Raw genomic sequence first — 22,113 nt, 5'->3', positions numbered from 1 at the left:
TCATAAATGAATGGTAAAAAAAACAAGTGTAATTTTGCAGCCTATTTACTCAGAGTTACTCTCACAGGTTGTATTGTACACTACAATGCTTTCCCAATCAACTCGTTTACGCCGACTCATGTCGTATTTACAGTGGATAATTATGCATCAGTTTACATAACTTAACGATTTAAGGTTTATTTGATATGTTCTAATTCTATGTCAAATTTAATGATTATCCGACTGGTTTGAAAAACACATGCGTGCAATCACCGATGTCAAATGACCTAAACGCCTAGGGTCTGACGCCCTTGTAGTAAAATCAATAATAATATAATACAAGAAATTTTGTGTCGTATGTATGGTGCGTCATTTATTATTTCATTTACGCATTTGTTTTAAAAAATGTAGATATACAGAAAATTGTCCAGTCCAAAAGTCACTATTCTATATTGAGTATACAGTTTTGGGTACTAAAGGTTAATGATTATAATTTAGCTGTTTTTTAATTCTATTTGACTAGCATATGCTGTAACGGGCGAAGTAGCAGGAGGCGACGTGTTTAAAAGTTTACTAGGATTTATACTATCACGGACTATCTGCGATGACATAGAGTTCACTAAATTGTGGTCACTATTATTACTATTCTTGTATTTTGAATACATCCCGGATCCAATAATTCCTGCAAATATAATCCATCCAATGTTACGGTTAGACTTAAATCGTTCTGAGCAGTTCTGATGGTTATGAATGTCCAGCGTTGTTATCTGTAAACAAGTAACTCTTGATAGTTAACTGACTAAAATTGAATAATTTGTTCAGCAGATATAAATACCTGCCAAGCAAAATGTGCCGCGGTTGATCCTATACCGACATAAAATGGCCATTCCATATTTTCTAAAACTCCACACATTGTCAGCGATGTAACCGTTAAGACACTGAAACTGGTTAGCCAGAGCTTGGTGTTTTCACCAAATCTCCGAGCAGTTGAGCCAAGACCTAATTAATTCATGATAAATTCAACGATGAGATTCTCTTTAAATTAACTAGTATCATGTTACCTAGTTGTGCATCTTCTTCTCGATCTTGATGAGCATAAATCGTGTCATAAATTAAAGTCCATGAAATTCCAGCCAAATACATGGATAAGCAACTAATATTAAACCATGGGAAAGTAATTAACCCTAAGTGTGCATATTTCGCTGATGCGGCATAGCCCATCAGTACACCGATATTAAAAGTTGTTCCCAGGACCGCTTGTGGCCAATGAGTAATTCTTTTTGCAAATGGATAAAACGTAACGAGTCCTATAATAATATCAAAAACAGTTTTACAGTGCATTTAAAATATTTATGTTTAAATTTGCACATTTTATTACCCAGAGAGCCAACTCCAATAATAAAACACGGGTTATTCAATTGCAATAAAATTGTAAAGGCAAGACTTAGTTGGACCGCAAGCCATGCGCTAGCATGACGCATTCTTAACTCTCCAGAAGCCAATGGGCGATTCGACGTTCTCCGTACCTATATTTTTGTACAATTAGTTAAAACAATTTCAAGAGCTTTCCCTCATTCATTTCTTGTGACACCTTTTTATCAATGTGTCGATCCCACATGTCATTGACCGTGCATCCTGCTCCACGCATAATGAAGGCACCCGTCCCAAAAAGTGCGAGCAGTCCCAGGTCAGGCAGCCCGCCCGTCGCCAAACCAAGGCCCCACGTGCACGGCCAAAACAGAAGCCACGTTCCGATGGGCTGATTTACTCGCGAGAGCCTTAAGTACGGTTGCAATTTAGACGGACAAGCTTCGACGAATTGTTGGGCGACCGTTTTCATAGGATGAAGATTGTCTCCCTTAAATAAAAAGAATTATATTTATATTTACTGTGCAAACCAGTTACCATCAACATCTATAGATGCAGATGTGTGCATAATATACTCTTTCTTACCTGGACAGAGTTAGCATTAGAATTCGTGATATTTGACCGCACGGCTGCTGACGAGGACAAAATTCTGCCATTTGTTATGGCTGGAGATAGTGGTGGTGATATTGTCCAGCAATTTATTCTCCTAGCAGAATGAACGTGAACACTGCGAAAGATGCTTTTGTGATGAGGTTTGCAAAACATTGTGGTCCTGCCACGGGAATAGGGAAACGTCCTAATTTGAAGTATTTGCATTATCTGATAAATAGTAGGAGGATTACAGCATTGTTTCAGCGTCATTGTGATTCGTCACTCAAACTAAATTACGAGTACTACAGTCTGTAGTCTACAGATCGACCAAGGTTAGGTTAACTTAATTTTAATTAGCAGAAAACAACCATCGAGAAGAATTATAGTTAGACGAATACTGTAAGGCACACATTTAATTTTTAAAAGAATTGACTTTATTAGATTTTGTGCATAGTCAATGAATCACAGGTTTTATGAAAAATATGTGTTGCCGAATGAATGAGGTGGTGAACGGTTCCCGCACGTGCTCGACTAAGGCAAGACAAAAGTTGAGTCACCAAAAATCTCATTTGCAACTTTCTCCAGCAACCTTCCAGTTTGGAATGATTATGTCAGTGTAAATTTCTCCAATTTCAGAAGCTAGTGCCCGTCGTCACAATTTTACTTTAATTGATACTACAATATGTATATGTAGTAATCATATTTCCTATTTCCTCTTTATTTCGCATGAGAAAGTGAGACAATATTTATCATATTCACTAAATATAACTTTCCTCGTTTATTTCTATTAGACAAGACTGATTTAAGGTTGAATTAGTATCATGCTCATTAAAATTATAAATTAAAACTTATTCCTGTAGTTGATTACTGCATGTAGCTGCCACGGATGTGAGAAATCTTCCAAAATCCGGCTGAAACATGAAATAAACTCTCTTATACGATTCAAGATTTATATAAGAATACAAAGATTAGGAAAACAAAACCTACCACAGATTCATTTACAACTTTCCGAATTTTAACTGCGAGGACAAATACGACTACAGACAGTAGAAAGAGGAATATGTAATACAGCCTGGAGTAGAAAATAAAGGTAATTAGCCAATTTTGTACTGTTTTTTGTTGATAAATGAAGTAATCTTACATGATTGTACTGTGACGGAATGGTTAAGTTCTATCAAGTTATTTTAAGTATATTATTGTCAAATTATATTATTGTATCAGCAGAAATATTCGGGTTGTTCTGCTATTCCGTGTTGGTTTCGTTATATTATTGGGAAAAGTTATTGGCTTTTTGTTAGCTGGAAAATCTATTAATATTTTACGTTGAACACTATTAATATTGACAAGCAAATAGACAGATGAATAACTGATGATTGCAAGCTTAAAAAATAGACATGAATCTTACATGTGACCCAATTCAACTACAGTACCTTTCATATGCAGTGGTGGTGGTAAGAAGAAAGTGCATTAATTAAGGTGGAGGAGTGAGTAGATTCCATTGTTGTGTGTATATGTACATGTACGTAAGTATGTGTATGCAAGCTTCCGTCCAACCTGTTTAATAAAGATTGCAAGCATTCTGTATACATCTACAAGTACGCTTCATTGTTATTGTGGTTTGCACCAAAAGTTGCATTGGGCAACATTGCACACAAACTTGGTTAGATATTGTGGCAAATGTAAGTGAAAGATCAATCCGTGGAACGAAAATCATACAATTTCATGCACAATACATTCTTATCTTATTATGACCTCATTGACAAGTCACTTGTAACTAATGTTATGTTAAATACTGGAAAATGCCTGTTAAAAATGGCCAAAATGGTGTTGGGTCAGTTTATTGTGCTCGCCAGGAAATACATGCATGTATGAGTTAGATAACCGGAAGTAGGTCAAAATTTCCAGAATATGATATTTTTGGGAAATTAGAGCCCATGAGCAGCATAGCCAGCCCTTAAATGACGCAAATGCTGATCTCGAATGGTTTTCTGTTGTCGTAAAATATCTTCACGAGCTCGGACGAGTTCTTCTGGCTCTGGAGGAGATGTTGGCACCACAGGAACTCCGTTGGCACCGATTGTTTGAAATCCGTCTAGGGTTCAAATCCCAATAAGTAATTACTAACTTGTTAGGGCTGCACGATAAATAAATATGTCGCATTCGCATTGGTAATATTATTTACTCTTGTCTGCAATGTAGTCAACTCGGACGACTTGGCCATGCTCATCTGTTGTCGTATACGAACCCTGATGGACCTGAGACTGCAGTGGGTTTACGAAATGTCCTTGTGACTCTGCCTCCAATCCGTTAGAAAACTCTAGTTACATATTAACATGCATGAGCTATATGATCATTTAATTTTTATTTTATTTATGGAAATTAAGAATTTGGCTCACGGGAACGGTACTGAAAATTTCCATCCCCGACATTTGGTGAAATCTGATGGCTGACTTCATACACTTTCGGTCGTTCCAATTCTTCCACAGGTTGCAATGGTCGAGCTTGTCGTTGTGAAATCTGCCGATAATTTTGTTGTTGAGATGCAACTGATCCCACCAAAACAACGAGGATGATCTACACAGCATAAATTTGAAGATCACTTCCGTACTGACTCTTTCATTGCATCACAGTTATTTTATAATATATATAACAACTTACCAATTTTGAATCCATTTTTGTATAAGTTTACACGGACCTCTCAAGATGTTGTACTCTTGGAGCTAAAGCGTCTTAGAACGACTGTGATGCAATAAATGATGATACTTTCTAATAACCCAAGCTCAATATTCTTAATGCGCATTGAAATATTACACACGTATGTGTGCAAAATGATGTAGTTGAGGATACGCTACAGCAGCACAACCATATTTGAAGATAATTGCTGCCGTCGTGATATCAAGGTAATCAAGACGTACCTACGCGCAATGTATAATATTGTATCCAATCATGAATAATGATCTTCGGAAGGTCCATGCAAATCCAAGATTAATATATTTAGCATTATATATTTATTGATCGTGCTGGACTGACATGATAAATACTTATAGATTTAATAGCTTGTTAAGCAATTAAATGATTACGATTGCTTGTTTTGAGATTTACTAGTTCGTTTTTCCGAAGGAGGGGTCCGAACAGGTTTCGAAACATTCTTTCCATTCTGACGCTGTGTGGCTTTTGATTTGCTTTCATGGTTGAGACGTTTTTCGGGAGAGTCTTTCAAGCTATCCTCGGCCCATTTGTCTGCACACGATTAAAATTGTTATCAATGTAGAATCGTTGACAACTTGCACATTACTTACCAAACGCTCGGCCGATCGCTCTTTCCGTAATTTTTGAGGCAGCGTCAGTACTGATCAAAATTGCTCCGTCGACAAGTACATCTATTTTCACAAGTAGTCAGTTATGTAAATTATGCCAATATATATGTTTCATAATGATGTTTGCCTTTTTTTATGTTGCCATTCTGAAGGATCATTGTAGGAGCTACATCATATTTTACAAGCCCATTCCGGTTATACGTTACACCTGAAATTTGTATATGTAGATGAGGTTTCTTTAAAAAATAAACATGAGACGGGATGAACGATTTACATACGTCGACGTTCACCGGACGGAAACCAGCCATCCATTTAGAAATAGACGTTCGACTATATTATTGATGCATATCTACGATTACCTAATCTAATTTAGTGATATTTTAATGTGTAATATTTTCTGCATTGACTAAATAAATAAATAAATTCATGCTTGTGTAAACTTTTTTTGTTTTAAATAAATTGGGTGACGCAATGAAGTCCATGGAGATTCATTTCAAACTTTTGATTCACTTAAAATATTTTTTTTAATGAACAAGTAATTTGTTGACAGCGTATGAAGTTTGCATACCTATGCAATTTTATCCTGTAAAAATAATTCATTGATCATGAAGTGTTTTGTAAAACTGCATACATACATTTTTTACCACTATTAAAATTATTTGGAATAATTACCTTCATATGAATAACGATAAATGGACTTTCCTGTAAATTTGAAATCGCGAATTCGGCATTTCCCCCTTCATTTACAGTAATCGAAATCCCCAAGCATTTTTTATTCAGCATCCCGCCGGAAATAATGTCACAATAAGTTCCTGATGCCAGCGTGGTCTGGAAATGAGTTTTCAAAGGTTTTTTAGCCAACGTTTATGTGGGAGTATGCACAATGTACGCATGCATACGTTAAGGGTCACAATCACTGGGAAATCATCATTATTAATGATGACGAATCCTTTCCCTTGTCTGCCAAATGCAATTTGATTTAGACCATTATCCCACCAATTGACTACAGGAGCATCTAACACAGAATTTTCTCAATGTAAATTGAGCAAATCATAACTAAAAGTATATTTAATATATAACAATCACCTCCAACAATATTTCTAAATTCTACCATCTTGTATACCTCTGTCCAACGGTGTTCACAAACCCAACCATTACCACATGTTAAATCTTCGTTGATTGTAACGTTCAATATTTCATACTCTGGAGTTTGTGGTGGCCCGATCTAAAAATTATAATTAATATTCACTAATTTAACAAAGGACTTAAATATAATTTAGTATAACGAAGAATAGAAATATAATTAGCACCCAGTCGTTCTGGTCATGTCCATAAACAATTTTCTGCTCCCAGGAGTACGAAGACATGACCTTTGTGACGCCGAACGGCCACGACAGCATGAAAGCAGTCGCAATCTTATAAAGGGTTGGGTTTCGGAATGTAAGAATATTGCTTCCACCAGCACCATGACCTCGTTGGTTATCATGATTATCAATAAACACAAGTGCTTTTTGGCTATTGAGCATATTCCATTCCTCCCCTAAAATTATTTTTTTCTAATTTTCACTGGTAATTTCCAAGCTCCTCCGAAGGTGATCTCACCAAAATTTCGTAGGAATTTCGCCTCATCTCCTTTGCGGAATACTTTCCCCAAATTTGCTCCGTACTTGAACTCTGTTACTCTTCCATTGTCCAAGTAATCAGTGGCTTTGATGGGCTCATTTCCTAAATCAATTACTTCCTGGTAAATAAAAGGTCGGGAGTTTTCCTTGAAGCCAAAGTTAGAGTTTAGATTGTCTACTTTAGACAGTATCTCATGAATTTGTTTTGGCCACATGTGTTTGCTTGCGTCGATGCTTGAATTAATAGAGACAAATCATGAAGTTAAATCCATAACCATAATTGGCATTAAGAATTAATACCGAAATCCAGCAACGCCAAATTTGACGAGTTTATTTAAAAATCCGGCAACCATATCTTGCACATGAGGTTTGGAATGGTCCAAGTCATTTAGTCCAAGAAGTTTACAATTGCGAACCTAATCAGTCAGTCGATGGATAAGTTATGAATAGAACTACCATAAGAGGGTAACAATTAATTCTGTCTACTTGTTGCTCGTCACCGTAGTTTTCAATATCGCCCGATTTTGAGGGGCATGTTTTCTCATTATTAAAATCATCAGCAGTGAAGGGCACAGCGTCGTATTGAGTAGCTCCTGCAGAGAATGATGAGCCCCCAGTGGATTTAGTTCCATTGGGCCAAAAGCTGGTCATATGATTTATTACTGCATCCACATAAATCCGGACCCCAACATCATTACATCGTTTAACCTTGAACACATTGATGTTTGTATTAATTATCAACGGCCACCCGTTGCATTTTATGAAGACGGCACAATTACCATATTCTTAAATTCTTCCTCTGTTCCAGAACGAGTTTCTAATTTGTAGCTGGTTGGCTGGTATCGCTCGAACCAGGGTCGATGAACATGGCCCATGTCAAAAATTACATTTTCATTTGGAGGAGATACCTTATTATATGAGAGATTATGCAATATAATTACCAATGGGAATGTTGTACCAATTTATTGCCAGTACCTGAACCCCACCAAACCCTCTTGGACCAAGAAAACGTTCACATTCCAGGGCAATATCGTTCCACTTCCATTCAAATAAGTGGACCATGGTTGTTCGATCTTCCACAAACTGTGGATCGAATTGGGATTTCGTGAGATGAGAGATGATCGTCAGATAAACTGGTATAATCGAAACGTAAAACTTCATCTTGAATTCGGAGGCGTTGATCTCTAACTCTCTCTGATCTATAACGTCAACTGGCAATTATATATTTGATGCTTCAACATTTAACAAGCCCAGAAATAATCGTGATTTTAATTATCCCAGTAATATTCACGAAGTACAACTTGACATTTAATTCTATTATGTTTATGTCCAGAATAATGCATCGGACGGACAACCTATATTATAAATAAGTAGATATGCAACTATTACTACAAAACTACTTATTTGAGTAAAATTGTTTATACAATTTTTTATCAACTTTGACTTTCATTTTATTTATTTTGCGTATTGTCATTCCATCACGAATTATTGTTAACCTTACAGTTTTCTAAGGTTTGATAAAAATATTTGAACATCAGTTCATGCTAGCCTCACAATAAGTAATCCTACTACAAGCATTTGCTACTGCTGATAATTTATTTCATAACCTGATTGATATGAAATAATAAGTGCCTAACGATAATTGACCTTCTCTGTAGGTTATATCACAATAAGGTTATGTTCAACAACTTCTCATACTTCTCATATTAATGAACAAATATATGGATTTATTTTAGGCTACAATAAATAAATTAAACATCTAAATTAAAATTAATACACAATTAGTAAAATAAAGGATGCTGGACTCGTATCAATCGGGTCAAATCACAAAAACAAAAGATTTTGAGATGTTGCCTTGCTTGTGAAGAAACAGGAAATCAGGTTGCCTCATTGAAGAAAAAATGGTAGGAAGCATTTGTTAGTCTGAGTAAGTTTACAACAACCAAAATTTTGGTTTGTCAATAATGATGTGGTTGTGATCCTGAATATGGATGGATAAGGAGAACGTGGATACCGCACTGATACAGTTTAATAACACACAGTAGTACTTTTCGTTCCTGTGATCCTTGTGAACACGATCGCGAAATCTTCTTGTGAATTTTTCATGCAGAGTTCCTGCCAATCCAATGCGATATTATGGCATTTGCTACGCGTACTTTCGTCAGACAAGTTTTCCACCCTTGGCAGAGACCTTGAGTGAGAACTGCAATTTATCCATTTCATTCAGGTCTCAATGTTCTCAATGCAATTTACTCGACCATCATTTGATGGTTTCATGTCATCGTCGTCATCATCATCCTTTTGTAATTCCTGCAACAACCTAGTCAGACCGGTCCATTATGTGCACAACAGTTCCTTATACTCACTGTCTTATGGTTGGAATAAATTAAAAACTGATTTTTTTTAGCTGCATTGGACACACACTCATCATCGTTTGGTTGGTGGGAAATCCCACAATCTGGACTGGAATTATACACATTTTAATGAAATGACGACATCATCGGAGTCAAGTTCTGTCAGTTGGGAAAAGTGAATCGTAAGCTGGGGGAAGATCACACGATGGCGACGACGAGTCCAGTTCATCAATTATAACATCAACTGGATTATACACTCCGAGATCACATGCAGCAGCAGATACTCTTCGACTCTCATTGCCATCCGCACTCGCAGGGGGTGAAAGGGTATTAATAATGCTGGAACGGATTCCGACGTTCTGTACAGAATGTCGTTGACTGTTCGCTTCCTCCTGTTCGACAACGGATGCTCTATGTCGTCGTACCTGTCGTGCAGTCCATGTCGTCTGTATTTTCTTGGTTAAGCAGACAACGAACACTGTTATGAAAATTGTGAAAATGATGAAAACAGCGACCCCATATATCACAGAATTGATGGCATGAGCCAGTTCTCTTCTACTGTAAATTTCACTATCAAACTCAGAACTAGGTGTATCTTGAGCATTGATGAGAATGTTTGATGTTTTCGTCTCTCGAGTGGGCCCAACCACATTAATTTCGATGGAACCCCCCAAGGGACTAGGTTGTATCGTTGTGGTCGAGCTCCTCTCAAACTGTCGCTTATTATTTGCTGCATAGTCGGAAAGGAAGCCAGATCCGGATGAACCGGAAACATACGAAGGACGAAATTTCCTCTCATAACTTCTTGGGGTGTATGAAGAGAGGGAAGGAATTCCTAAATAAGTTGACAAATCAGATAATCCCTGCTTTTCTTCAGCGTCGATATTATCCTCGGGAGAAATCACAGCTTCAGTTGTCGTCCTCACTGGTCGATCAGGACATGACTCCGAATTATCGTCAGACCCCAATGTCTCACTATCCCCACCACAATTATACACATCATCACAGGTCAACTTTGAGCTTATGCATGTCAGGTTTGAACTGAGTTTATAGTCACTACAACTTTGATATGTTTCTTGTGCATTATCTGAAGACGAAGTCGAATTCGTTTCACCACCGTCTTCCGAACAATCTGTTCCACACGTAATATATTTCCATTCGTCAAAGAATTTAAAACTTTTCAAAATTGCGCATAAATACTAAATTATTTCGAAACACGTACCTTTATAAGCAGTAAATGTTAACTCGGCTTTCAGAATGTGTTTCTGTTTAGATCCTAAAAGCGAGTACACTAGTTCCGTGACGTAAGCGTGATTAAATGTGACAGTAACTTGGCCTGTTGGAGTTTGAAAACTTCTTGGACCTAGTAATCCTGAAGGTTTGAGATTAACGTCATCCCTCAGCACAGTTCCGCATATTTTTTCGGGAGCTGCAACTTTCCCACCGTCGCCAGCCCCCGTGGCACCAATCTAAATTATTAATAACAATAATCAAGTCTGATAATCTACTTGAGTACTTATCTACTTATTGATATTGCGACCAACCTGAATGTAATCACTGCATGAGACAGTAGCATTCGGGTTACCCCGTTCTCGAGTAGTTTTTCTAAGCTTCAGTTCCTGAATTACCGCAATTATGCCATATCCCTTAGGGGCCTGTACCACAAATTCCCCCACAGTGGAAATTCCACGTTCTTTAAAAATCTGCTCTGATGTCGCTGAAGAATACCCAGAAATGAGAGGAAGTGTGGCAGAGAGCCCAGGATAGTTGCTGAGTCGCACTTTCCTACCACTTTCTATTGCGAGTAGATCCGGTCCCCTCCAGTTTACAAATACTCCAGTCAACGATGAAATTGAAGCTATCACAGGAATCATAAATGATGTACTAAATAAGATCGAGCTTGGGAATCAAGTAATCTTGCCAAGTTGGAAAACTTACGTCCATATTCAACTCCATTCGCAGCAATTTGTAAACTTAAAAATAATACCACTTTCGGAAGATGATTCATTATTCTTAGCCCTGGACACCTAGCTATTAGTTCTTTCTGATATTTCAGCACAATAATGCACACACTTTTTCATTGTCGAACTATATTTGATTTTTTCACTTATTTTTAATGTTATCCAGGCAAACAGCCATTACGACACTATGCATTTGTGGGACAACGGACAACATTGTTGAGGCTACACCTGGATGAATTGTACTACAAGTTATAAAGGAAAACGAGCAGATATGTATTTGCTAACTGACGAGTCCAACCAACAAGTTCATCGACTATTGTATCGCGTAGCGTGATTATTATGAAACGCAAGATTGAAGAATAATATGACGACCTCCAAAAGAACACTACTTCGTTCCATCCTTTCCCTTTCCTTCGTCCAAGAAATTGGCTTTGGCTACTCTTCAAGTTTTTTTTATTAATCGTTAGCTACAGCATCGCTGTTATAACCATGCACTACCTTCCACTAATCTGACTGAACGACGGCAGTAAAGGTAAGAAGAAGTGCATAACTAACTAAAAGTACGACCGATTGTCATGTGATGTCATTATTACTTGAGACTAGTTTGAGTCTAGTAAAAAGAACTTGATGAACATTATCCTTTGTTGACATTCTTTATGCATTCCACTATTACACAAGCCTGGTTACGAGATGTTATTTCCCAACTATTCAAGTAAATATGCAGTACTTAAATGTACTACCTAGATCTTGACGCTAATTGAATTTTAACGAATCATTGCTCATTGTATTATAATAATATGAATCTGCTGTTAGTATTGTTTCATGGGTGCACTTTTTGCAGTGTATTGGCATTTATGTATGTATTGTTTTTTGCACGTGCACGTTGTATTTTTCTATTTCATGAGACAAGCTTCATCCTTAAACATAATCTCAATTTTGAGAATTGACTGAAATTAAAGCAGGTTTGCGATTGTTTATATACTTAACTTGCATGAATATATTTTTATAACTCATCGGCATTATACATATGAAAAGTAATTACTTATGTCATCAATCTGTAAATCTACAAAGATTACAAATAGTTCAAGAGATTTAAAATTTGCGTTAAAATATATATATTGAGTAATATATGTAATCAATTTTCATTTGCACTGTATATTTCTTTCAAACGATCTCGCGATAGCGCATTATTTTGTATTTTGGGTGCAGTCTCAATGTCAGTAATTGAAACTTTGTTCTTTCCAATGACCTTCGGGAGTTTCGGATGCTTCGCCTTGAATCCATGAAATGTTGGAGAAATTGGAAACAATCGAAATACGGATACTCTAAACGACAAACATGCGCATAAAGAGCTGTACAATTGGTTATGATATTTATATTTATGATCTTTCAACCTGCGGATAAAATTCCCGATAAATGGTAAGTCGTATGAAGAATCAGGATTAGCTGCACTTGTGGAATCGTCATCATCCAAAGTTTTCATCCATGTCAAAAGGCCACGCTCTTTGGGCGTCCCTGAAAAAATGTGACCATTTTGTTTTTCATTTTCCATTTTACCGACCGACCGACGAAATATCACTTTACCGGGTATCGTGTTATCGAGGATAAAACCTAAAACTCCTCCAACAAACATCCCGGTAGTCAAAAGTATCGTGATCACTTGGTTGATGCTAGAAACTCCTACGTCAATAGCATCTTTGTGGTCACCTAAATAATAATTAATGATTAATTTTAATTTTAATATTAATTAAACAAGTAAAGCTCTCACCCATCCATTGCGACATTACCAATGCAAAGAAAATGGAAAATCCGATAATAAATATGTTTCTAGATGAATTGAGATCCACGCCTTGCAAATTTGAAAGCCCAACCGCCGCAACCTATGCGATACCCACATTGTTTTTTTTACAGCTCGTACAATGTGTATGTCATCCCTTTCTTCAGTGCATATAAGATACTACAATTACATATATTTAATTATGTACACTTTACATACCGTTGCAAACACTATGCAAAAGATGCCACCGATGATCGGCTCAGGGATTGACACAAATACTGCCCCCACTTTTCCCAATAGTGAAAATATAATCATCAAAAATCCGGCGGCTTGAATGACACTCCTGGATCCCACTTTTGTTACACTAATTGCACCAATATTTTCGCTAAAACTGGTCGTTCCGTTTCCAGTGCCCCAGCATCCTTCGTTTGAAAACATTTTTACAGTATGGAACGAAATATGTCTACATTTTTAAATACCTGCGAGTATGCATCCAATGCCTTCCACAAATATTCCTCTATTCACGGCGCTAATTGGGGGAGGACTTGCTCCAGATATCCTAGCACACGCATAATAGTCGCCAATCGACTCCACTGTGCCGGTAATGACACCAGAAACCATTCCTAACACGGCACCAACCGAAACCGTAGGCCAACCCCATTGGACTAAAATATGGTACATTTTTATCTAGTTTGGTGTATAGTCGACTTGTTAGAGTGAAAATGAGTTAGGCAGCTATTTTACTCACATGGATATGGAAAAAGAAACCAATCAGTTTGTCTTATTAAATTCAGCTTGACGTCAGTACGGGCAAGATCGTTTTCTGGCAAGGCATCAGTGGCAGTAAGGATGGCACATATTCCCCACACAATTATAATGGTCAAAAGGAACTAACAAGAATTAACAAGCATTATGAATAACCATCGTTCACACACGCATACAACGAGAACTACTTACAGGAAAGATTTCAAACAGTGGAAATCTTCGGAGTTTTCCAGATTGATTAGACGTGAACGGAATAGGAATTTTGTACCATTTTAGGTACTGAGTAAATAGGATAATTAAGAATATTGTCCTGTAAATGAGTTAGGGTTAAAATTTCGAAATTGTTTAAATGTTTAAAGTAAAATGTAATGTAAATAGCTTGTACAAAATTGATATTCCCCAATTTGCAGCCGCATGTTGAGCCGATACTTTAAAAAGTGATAAACCGATCATCGCAATAGCAGGCGCGACGGTGAGTGGCGTTATATATTTCAAAATTAGTCCAATAATTCCTGCAAGTTCGGCAAGTATAAGTATTCTAAGCTAAAAAGTGTAATAATTAAATATCTCATTCTCACCAAAAAACCCAAGAATTACTTCTGTGATCGACGCTACAATTATTGCCCCCGATAATTCGCGCATCCGTAGCTGCCACAACTCGGTCCTTGCTTCCTGCGATATGCTTTCCAAATAGCTTCTAGAAGGACATGTCCATTCGGGCAAGGCGAGGATGGCCTATTAGTTAATTAATAATTATGAATTGTCTAACTATTAAGAATGAAAGAAATTATTACCAGCGCTGGAGTAATGAATGAAAAGCTACCTCCCTGGACTATTGGGAGCCTGTGTAAGAACAACGCATTTTAGAAAACAATAGGACAACAGTATGAGCAAGCACAATACATATGTATGGAAATGTTGACTGAGAAGAGGTTTCTGAGCTTTTTGAAACCTTCTGCAAGTCATTGGATTCTGGTACCTTGTCCCAAATGTACTTTGGAAAATTGTGACGATCCCCGAAACCAGCATAATTGTTGAAATTAGTTGAGCCCTTCCCACGTCGTCATCTAACATGCACATTGCTGGACACAAAATATATGGAACGGACACCTACAAACATTTAAATTAAGTACAGTTCAAAATGTAACATGAAATACTTATGTACAAAACTGCTTTAATATGTGGGTTTTTCATACGGAAGATCCAGCCACTGTTAGATAATGTTGAAATCCCAAAGCAAAAGAAAGGTGCAAGGGTGGCCGGTCATTAATGGAGTAGTATAAATCTGAAGATGGTGACTTTTGTTCTTTTTTTGGGCTTATGTCCCTGTCACTGGAAGTGCTAGATGTCATTTTTTGTGTCGATTCTGATGACATGGACGTCTCCTTAATTAATCAAAAAGGATCAATAATTCAAGACATCATTTTTTACATGGACCGTTTTTCAATGAATGACAATCAAAACTAAAATATCCCTGTTGGAATAAAGTGAGGAGTGCATAGTTTATGTTCTGTATAATTATGCAGCCATTCATGGAGATAAAATTTTATGCGTTAATATTTTATACGTATTTTAATATACTTATTAAAATAGAACATTAAACAGGATTCTAATTCTCATGTACATATGTAACCATTTGTAGTCCATGAAAATTTCATATTAACGCGTATGCAAATTTTTGTCATCTGGCAAAACAAGTGTAACTGTGGATTGTTGTTTCAAATAATATTCTCTGACCTTTCTTCTTTTCATTCCATTTAAATCAACAACTGATATGGTTAGATAACAATGTTGCGTCGCTTAAACAAGAGCGTTTAATCAATAATTTAACCCCTAGTTGTATTTAATAACCCATGTAACTCATTGATTATAAAAGTGTGTATTTTCTCAAGTAATTTGTTATTGCATAACAAGCATGATTTCATATGTAAATATGTATGTACATACCTCAATTTCAAGAGCCGGATTGTCCATTGTGTATATTTTACCGATCAAAGACTTATCGTAGAATATTTGCGTATTAAGTAATAACGCTTTGACAGAGTTGTTAATCTAACCTGATATGGGAGAATATAAATATTACAAAAAAATTAAACTCTATCAAATAAAAATACATCAATAATCTGGAGTGTTATTCTGTATTTTATCATACTTTTGTGTGGAATTATTAATCTCTAATAAACTCGAACGAGGCATGATGAGACCATTGTTATTCTGTTTATTTATTTATGTAAATATTTTGTGTTAATCCGTCTTCCATCAGGGTCAAGTCTGAGTTATATATGCATGGCTATGAAATCGTGGTGATATTAGGTTGATCTTGCGACTGAAATTTAAACAAATAAATGTATGTTGTTGATTAAATAAACAAAAAATAGTGATAAGTCGATCATAAGACTCACATGAAGATGTTTATTGTTCTCCGTAAAGTTGTTACTAGATGGATAACACACTAACAGATCGAAACTCTTCTGATATGAGAAGTGCAAACAATGCTATCCTCTAAGATTTTTTGCTTAATGTTTCCACACAGATCACAATGCATTGGTTGAAGTAGGTACAAGTTAAAAGGCATCTACTTTCAATTTCGCTCGTGTGTGATGCCACAACAACCACGTTAACGAATGTAAATTTCAGTACTGAACATATAAAAACTGTCAAACCCGTGCCTGCGTCGAATAACAGGCAGTCAAATAATGCTTATTCATTATTCTAATGTAACGCAGTGATGTTGTTGGGTACCATTTTTACATAAACAAAGCTACATATCTTGGGGGTCTGTGAATATATGATGACCAATATTAAGGGGACCATGTGCTTTTCTATCTCTAAATGCATGTAAGTTATTAATAGCCCCCTCACTTTACTCGTAGGAATTTTATGTAGTGCATACGACTTTTCAGCACATGTACATTAATTTTATGTAGAAGGTTGTTGGGGACCAGAATTTTGCAAAAAAACATTACTCTTCTGCATCTCTTTTAATATCGAATTTCACCTGTCCACACCGTAGTTAATTTAATTTTATGCGGATCCCGTCCGTTACTGCTTCACCTGGTTTGCTGTGTCATTTCCAATTGATAAATTAAAGTGAAAAAGACTGTGAATAATGAATTATCCTTTCCTGTCAATTAATGGATCTTGTATGAGGGTTTAGCTAAAAAAATGTCATGCTGGTCAGACCACGACTGATTATTATGTAACCCATTTTACACATAATATTGTTTTTTTCTGCGTAGTGAAATTTGCATAAGAAGAATGTCTCGTAAATGGGACAAGAGTGGGAGCTGAATATTAGTTAAATACAATAGAACTTGATTGACTGTAGCCACTCATTTTTATTCCAAACCACATTTCTTTGAAAACAAGAGGCTGTCGCTTTGAATACAAAAAAGGAGTAAGTAGCAACATGGGCACGTACAAATAATACTGATAATGAGATTTATTAATTCTCACTTTGCTACGCATTTTTGTAGACACGATTTTTTTAAATTAAAGAATAATGATTGCTTTATAGCACAGAGAAAGTACGTAACGAACGATGATAAATGGCTTTAATGCTTCCAAGATAATTCATTAAAACACGCAATCTATAAAATAAAGTTTAAGTCCGCGAATATTTTTGCCCAAGGTTACGTTGTATTCAATATGTTCAGAATTTCAGAGCTACAATTTTGAATTTGAACGGTAGGTCCACATACATTTGTTGGGCTCTGTTGGTTATGTTACTGAATTAAAACAAACTTGAAGCATTTTAAGTTTTTAGCTTAAAACATTCATACGAGGCAAGATTTCTTCAGGGACATGAAAGATGTACTTTTATGTTAGTGAACATGTAACTGAACTCAACCATGAAGACAAAGTGCAGATACTATTTACGTATATGCAGTTCGTCATAAAGTAGCGAGGGAGAGGTTGTTGCACGACACAATGTCACCAACAGAAATGGTTGGTTAACAGAGTAGAGCCGTTTTTTCTTCAATAAATTACATGTTTTCGACAATTATAATATGAATGAGACCGTCACATGTGGTACATTATCAGCTTTTATGATTTATCTAGAACAAAGATAATTATCTAAATGCCATCTGATGTATTAAGCTTTAATTGAATTGTTACTGCCTTCTAAAAATAAGCATGCACAGATCAAAAGTGTCGATGGATGAGCTTTGGTCACACACTTCTCCAAGTTCAAAGCATATCATTTCATTTCGTTCATCCATGTATTCTGTCCATCTTCTCGATACATTTTACGGTATGCCCGATTAAAATCTTATTATTAATCTGCACGCCCTATAAATTAAATGCATGGCTACAATCACCCAGTTTATGTAGTGTTTCGTTGATTTTCAGGTTTAACCAAGGTTAGCAAATAAATAGATTATAATTAACAAATGACAAGTTGTTATTCATGACAGGTTCAAATTGACAGGTTTACCTGTCAGGAACCAAACTGTGGGAATGCCGAATTGAATAAAGAAATCACGAGAACGTCGAAGCACTTACATATGTACAAATTTACATAGATGACACAATGAAGTACGAAAAGCTTAACAGGAAGTAGGAGTTAAATGTAATTTTGATCACCCCTCGTATATGTACATAGTTTGAAATTGCAATTGCTTGACTTTTAGTTTATAGATAACGCAAGTGTCCCTTCAGTGACACTAACCTCAACAACACTTATGGAGTCGTAAAATGTCAAATAATCTTGATGCACATATACAGTGAAATACTTGTCCATGAATCCCAAATTGCATGGCAGATTTCATTAAACAACTAGTATCTTGATGTATTTAAAAATATGTCGTACGTAATAATTACACGACTAACATTATGTAATTTTGTGGAACGGGCTCCTTAAAGTGTGGAGTTTGAGCCCGGTGCAGGCAAAGAGCAGAAAAACGGAGATGAGGGTGAACATGACAAATATTGCAGCTAATGGTGCCAGGACATTGTTGCTAATTTGTTCAACCATTGGTCTTGCTCCGGCCTCGAACGAGACGGCCACCCACCAAATAATGAAGCAAATTGCATTCTCCAAATAGAACCAAATTTGAATCGCAATGTTTTTGGACTGAAAGCCCAAGTCCAAAATTGTGGCTCGCCAACCGTAGCTGATTGACTCGTAACACCCACTGGGAATCCCATCGTCGATGATCATGTACTTGACCAGTCGAACTACACATATGTTGGAAATAATTTCGAATTTTAGAAAATTTATTTCAAACTGCTAAGCCCATTTGATTGGTTGGGTGGACCCGATCATGGTGGACTCACTAATGTAGTAAATCATCATTCGAAATCCAATCTCCACGAGGAAAAACACGGCCAAGTAGTATCCCAAGTTGTTGGATTCTTGTGCAGTCATTCGAGAGAGTCCAAGAGTACGAGACGGCAGAACAAAATACTTAACGGCGGCTTTCAGACAGGCCATCGCAGCCAATCTCGACCCTGCGATTTATAAATATATACATATGTATTACACGCAATTTATATAGGTACAAACGTCGTTATTAATTATTAAACACAATGCCAAAATTTTGAGACTGTACTTCGCAATAAATTACTGAATCTCACCGATGGAGAAAAATGCATGGAAAAATAGGATGCACTTTTGCCAAAATGCCAAGTGGGGCAGTTTCCAATCGTCTGGGCCATAAGTGTGAAAAAGCCGAAAGTAATTTGACGAAAGTGCGTACATATTCGCCTCGCTGAGTGTAATGACGGACAAAATGACGATGGTGATTTCTAAATATTCTAGAAACAACAAAACAGGAAAATTTATTAGAGAGACAATGAAATCGATTTGTATTATTGAACTTTTTTGTGCTGGGAGCAAAATTCTCACGATTCAAAGTGAGTTCTTGTTCTTCGGCGACTAACAGCACTGTTAGTTGAATTAAAGCTTCGGGTGCGGCCCCAAAAAAGGACTCGGCTTGTCGCATTTTTATGGCGAGTGCTTCAAACCTAGCATAATCTCGAGACGATGAAAGTCCAGACGAAATCAGGAACACTTGTATTGCTCTGTGTACACGTAAAACCATTCAAACTTATTTGTTATATAGGCTCTGTTTGTACATACCACATTACCCCTCCGGTCAAAAACTGATTAAATAATTAGTTGGACTTACGTGAATACGGGACCAAATAATGGGACTTGGAAAATATCTTTTGCGCATCGTGACGACCCTTTCTCTTCTAAAATTTGCCTCTCTACGTTGCTGTTAATGTTAATTTAACATACATTAATTAAAATGAAAGCCACGTGGGTGAGTTACATTCGTGCAGAAGAATGACATGAGATGTTGCATACAAATTTACTTTGAGAGGAAATATGTGACTCCAACAAAATTTAAGAAAATTGGTCCAAGCATCGCAATGGCAATTACTCCCTGCGAGTGGCTGAAGTGATTGATTGAAAGAAATAGAACGAGGCTTATCTCGGCGACAGCCAGCAATATGCTCGTGAAGTCCAGGATGACATTAGCCCACCGATTCCCATGATGGCCACTATTCTCACTAATTTCTGGATGGTTTGTGCTGCTTGATTTCGGAGATGTTGTCGGATTGTGAGATGGCATTTTTCAAAAATGCCCAAAAAATACAAATTTTGCTCAATTCAAGTGTATAACTATTTTCAAGAAAAGTTTTGCGTGATACGCATTATGTGATTGCGATGTGTCATATTTAATGATGTGGTGCATTGTGGGTTTAAGGAGAGATGCCGTCATCGTGGTTTCTCAGTTTCCGGTGTTGTTGTCAACATTAAGAAGAATTGGAAATACTATTTTCTTATATAGACTTACCCATGGCCATTCTAAATTTATAAAGTCACTAATGTTCGCACGATATGATTAGCTTATTATTTTACTTGCTTAAACACGAACTATTTATTTATTGGATTATGGACACATGTTAAATTGCTATTCAGACTCAACTACCTTTATGACTAAATTTTATTTTCCCCAGCCCCCATACCCCCCACGGTGACCACCATAACCCCCTCGATACCCTCCATGATGACCTCCTCGATAACCTCCATAACCCCGATGACCTCCATATCCTCCTCGATAACCACCATGTGCTTCTACAATGGTCATAATCACAAGAAGCAAGCAAATGCCGATCAGAATCTGAAAACGCGTGACAAAAATCAGTAATTTAAACTAATGCACATAATAAACAAACAAATAGGTTCAAAGATTTACCAATTTTGCAGATGGATTCATAGTTCTAAGATCTCTTGTTGTTTCACTTCTTGTAAATATTCACACTCATACCAACAATCAGTGTCGAACGACTGGAAATGCATCAGTTGCAGGTTGCACTATAAATATGGCAATTCCCTGGCTTTATACTTTTCCTCATACACTTTGTGGTAAATATTCTTGGCTTTGCCTAAAATGTAAAATTATATATTGGTCTCGTGAATTGGGGAATATGTATATTTTTCACCCAGCACTGGGTCAATGCTAACTTACACTTTTTTTTAGATAAATAAACAAAAATAGGACGCTACGCTTTCCTCGTCTCACACCCACATCCTCTTGGAAAACAATTTTACCACAGGTTGAAGAACGAAATATTTTTATCTCATTTTCCAAAATAAATCGTTTTCCAGAAAACTAAAGGAGAATGCTGTTTGTGGTAATTGTAGTAATGCCCGTGTGAGTAGTGCGGATGGTGGTAATGCCCGAATTTTGGCTTGTAATAATTCCTCCACCCCCAACCCGATGTCCAACCTCCGCCCCAACCTCCGTAATGGTAATGCCCGTAGGCTTCCACTTCAGATGATTTCCAAAACAGTAAGCCAACAATCATACACGTCCAGAAATTAACGAAAGTGAGATTCATGTCAAGAAAATGTGGTGGAACTTCTCCTTTTTTCGAGTCGTTTCACCACATGATAATTGGCAGGAACTTAAGAACTACAAATATTCAATAATAAGTGGCTCACTATTTTTATATGCACAAGTCTCAGGTCATGTTAACACAGTAGTCATCTGATAAGACAAGTATGCCGATTTCGCTACCAGAGTAAGAGTCTGAAAAAGTGAAGAGTCACAGGATGGAGGATGTTTGCAATACTAATGATTCTTTGTTCAAGGGTTACATATTTATTGACAGATCACATTGCATAACTCAAAAGATGACATAATCAACTTATTATTTTCCAATTGCCACAGCCGGCGAAGACGCAATGATTTTGGATAAAAAGATTCATTCAACCGAAAGTAAATTTCTCAATGTTTGTTATCACAAAACAATATCAGTTGCGGAGAAATTGTGGGAGGTCCTTGGGTACATTTTCTGGAATTGTGGGAGGAAATTCTCCTCGGTATTTTCCAAACTGTGGGAGGTGATTCTGAATTGAGG

The 22,113-nt window shown here is 36.7% G+C and overlaps 5 protein-coding genes and 1 long non-coding RNA gene across 7 annotated transcripts; 1 reads left to right on the top strand and 5 right to left on the bottom strand.

Moving 5' to 3' along the window:
- Nucleotides 1-325: 325 nt before the first annotated feature.
- Nucleotides 326-2,683, bottom strand: LOC110846180 (4-hydroxybenzoate polyprenyltransferase, mitochondrial). Its single transcript, XM_022092835.2, has 6 exons — nucleotides 1,933-2,683; nucleotides 1,571-1,837; nucleotides 1,358-1,505; nucleotides 1,041-1,286; nucleotides 815-978; nucleotides 326-746 (listed from the first exon to the last, which is right to left on the bottom strand). The coding sequence occupies exons 1-6, from the start codon at nucleotides 2,206-2,208 to the stop codon at nucleotides 474-476; spliced, it is 1,374 nt and encodes a 457-aa protein (XP_021948527.1). The 5' UTR covers nucleotides 2,209-2,683; the 3' UTR covers nucleotides 326-473.
- A 160-nt stretch (nucleotides 2,684-2,843) lies between these two features.
- On the top strand, nucleotides 2,844-5,692 carry LOC118434844. Its single transcript, XR_004834291.1, has 2 exons — nucleotides 2,844-3,028; nucleotides 5,408-5,692. It is a non-coding gene; the product is annotated as an uncharacterized LOC118434844 (long non-coding RNA).
- LOC110846929 (alpha-amylase 2B) lies at nucleotides 5,260-8,179 on the bottom strand. 2 transcript variants are annotated; one of them, XR_004834290.1, is made up of 12 exons: nucleotides 7,853-8,179; nucleotides 7,657-7,785; nucleotides 7,364-7,585; nucleotides 7,178-7,293; nucleotides 6,858-7,111; nucleotides 6,566-6,795; nucleotides 6,342-6,480; nucleotides 6,155-6,270; nucleotides 5,928-6,083; nucleotides 5,824-5,838; nucleotides 5,383-5,463; nucleotides 5,260-5,318 (listed from the first exon to the last, which is right to left on the bottom strand). XR_004834290.1 is itself a non-coding variant. In XM_022093766.2 (10 exons), exons 1-10 carry the CDS (start codon nucleotides 8,036-8,038, stop codon nucleotides 5,824-5,826), a joined length of 1,563 nt encoding a protein of 520 aa, XP_021949458.1. In that variant the 5' UTR covers nucleotides 8,039-8,179; the 3' UTR covers nucleotides 5,733-5,823. The 2 variants fall into 2 exon arrangements, 1 of the variants encoding a protein (XP_021949458.1); XM_022093766.2 differs by lacking the exons at nucleotides 5,260-5,318; nucleotides 5,383-5,463 and having other exon boundaries at nucleotides 5,733-5,838.
- Nucleotides 8,180-8,315: 136 nt separating this feature from the next.
- LOC110846928 lies at nucleotides 8,316-11,782 on the bottom strand. Its single transcript, XM_022093765.2, has 4 exons — nucleotides 11,170-11,782; nucleotides 10,776-11,089; nucleotides 10,454-10,700; nucleotides 8,316-10,363 (listed from the first exon to the last, which is right to left on the bottom strand). Exons 1-4 carry the CDS (start codon nucleotides 11,237-11,239, stop codon nucleotides 9,384-9,386), a joined length of 1,611 nt encoding a protein of 536 aa, XP_021949457.1. The 5' UTR covers nucleotides 11,240-11,782; the 3' UTR covers nucleotides 8,316-9,383.
- Nucleotides 11,783-12,155: 373 nt separating this feature from the next.
- Nucleotides 12,156-16,414, bottom strand: LOC110846391 (solute carrier family 23 member 2). Its single transcript, XM_022093123.2, has 16 exons — nucleotides 16,137-16,414; nucleotides 15,887-16,060; nucleotides 15,682-15,791; nucleotides 14,931-15,119; nucleotides 14,714-14,844; nucleotides 14,529-14,577; nucleotides 14,313-14,469; nucleotides 14,120-14,246; nucleotides 13,927-14,044; nucleotides 13,718-13,859; nucleotides 13,449-13,634; nucleotides 13,189-13,391; nucleotides 12,961-13,072; nucleotides 12,777-12,899; nucleotides 12,587-12,707; nucleotides 12,156-12,517 (listed from the first exon to the last, which is right to left on the bottom strand). Exons 3-16 carry the CDS (start codon nucleotides 15,706-15,708, stop codon nucleotides 12,328-12,330), a joined length of 1,875 nt encoding a protein of 624 aa, XP_021948815.1. The 5' UTR covers nucleotides 15,709-15,791; nucleotides 15,887-16,060; nucleotides 16,137-16,414; the 3' UTR covers nucleotides 12,156-12,327.
- A 638-nt stretch (nucleotides 16,415-17,052) lies between these two features.
- LOC110846392 lies at nucleotides 17,053-21,795 on the bottom strand. The gene is made up of 8 exons (XM_022093124.2): nucleotides 21,219-21,795; nucleotides 20,946-21,135; nucleotides 20,059-20,870; nucleotides 19,869-19,958; nucleotides 19,586-19,761; nucleotides 19,315-19,494; nucleotides 19,015-19,188; nucleotides 17,053-18,915 (listed from the first exon to the last, which is right to left on the bottom strand). Exons 3-8 carry the CDS (start codon nucleotides 20,316-20,318, stop codon nucleotides 18,569-18,571), a joined length of 1,227 nt encoding a protein of 408 aa, XP_021948816.1. The 5' UTR covers nucleotides 20,319-20,870; nucleotides 20,946-21,135; nucleotides 21,219-21,795; the 3' UTR covers nucleotides 17,053-18,568.
- Between the last annotated feature and the right edge of the window lie 318 nt (nucleotides 21,796-22,113).

Source organism: Folsomia candida, unplaced genomic scaffold (assembly GCF_002217175.1).
Source record: "Folsomia candida strain VU population unplaced genomic scaffold, ASM221717v1 Fcan01_Sc003, whole genome shotgun sequence".
Lineage (NCBI taxonomy): Eukaryota > Metazoa > Arthropoda > Collembola > Entomobryomorpha > Isotomidae > Folsomia > Folsomia candida.
This window is presented reverse-complemented; position numbering and strand designations above follow the sequence as displayed.

Bases quoted from the DNA above. Each gene is read 5' to 3' on its own strand.
- LOC110846180 (XM_022092835.2), bottom strand. From the start codon at position 2,208: ATGACGCTGAAACAATGCTGTAATCCTCCTACTATTTATCAGATAATG. The intron at 1,838-1,932 runs GTAAGAAAGAGT...TTTTTATTTAAG, and splicing joins CTAATGCTAACTCTGTCCAG to GGAGACAATCTTCATCCTAT. The intron at 1,287-1,357 runs GTAATAAAATGT...ATATTATTATAG, and splicing joins TATTGGAGTTGGCTCTCTGG to GACTCGTTACGTTTTATCCA.
- LOC110846929 (XM_022093766.2), bottom strand. From the start codon at position 8,038: ATGAAGTTTTACGTTTCGATTATACCAGTTTATCTGACGATCATCTCT. The intron at 7,112-7,177 runs GTATTAATTCTT...TATTAATTCAAG, and splicing joins TTTGGCGTTGCTGGATTTCG to CATCGACGCAAGCAAACACA. The intron at 6,796-6,857 runs GTGAGATCACCT...AAATAATTTTAG, and splicing joins GAAATTCCTACGAAATTTTG to GGGAGGAATGGAATATGCTC.
- LOC110846928 (XM_022093765.2), bottom strand. From the start codon at position 11,239: ATGAATCATCTTCCGAAAGTGGTATTATTTTTAAGTTTACAAATTGCT. The intron at 11,090-11,169 runs GTAAGTTTTCCA...TTCCTGTGATAG, and splicing joins GAATGGAGTTGAATATGGAC to CTTCAATTTCATCGTTGACT. The intron at 10,701-10,775 runs GTTGGTCGCAAT...TTAATAATTTAG, and splicing joins CATGCAGTGATTACATTCAG to ATTGGTGCCACGGGGGCTGG.
- LOC110846391 (XM_022093123.2), bottom strand. From the start codon at position 15,708: ATGGACAATCCGGCTCTTGAAATTGAG. The intron at 13,392-13,448 runs GTATTTAAAAAT...TTTCAAACGAAG, and splicing joins CATTGGATGCATACTCGCAG to GATGCTGGGGCACTGGAAAC. The intron at 12,708-12,776 runs GTAAAGTGATAT...ACATTTTTTCAG, and splicing joins CCTCGATAACACGATACCCG to GGACGCCCAAAGAGCGTGGC.
- LOC110846392 (XM_022093124.2), bottom strand. From the start codon at position 20,318: ATGCCATCTCACAATCCGACAACATCTCCGAAATCAAGCAGCACAAAC. The intron at 19,959-20,058 runs GTAAATTTGTAT...TAACATTAACAG, and splicing joins GTCACATATTTCCTCTCAAA to CAACGTAGAGAGGCAAATTT. The intron at 19,189-19,314 runs GTGAGATTCAGT...TATAAATCGCAG, and splicing joins CCATGCATTTTTCTCCATCG to GGTCGAGATTGGCTGCGATG.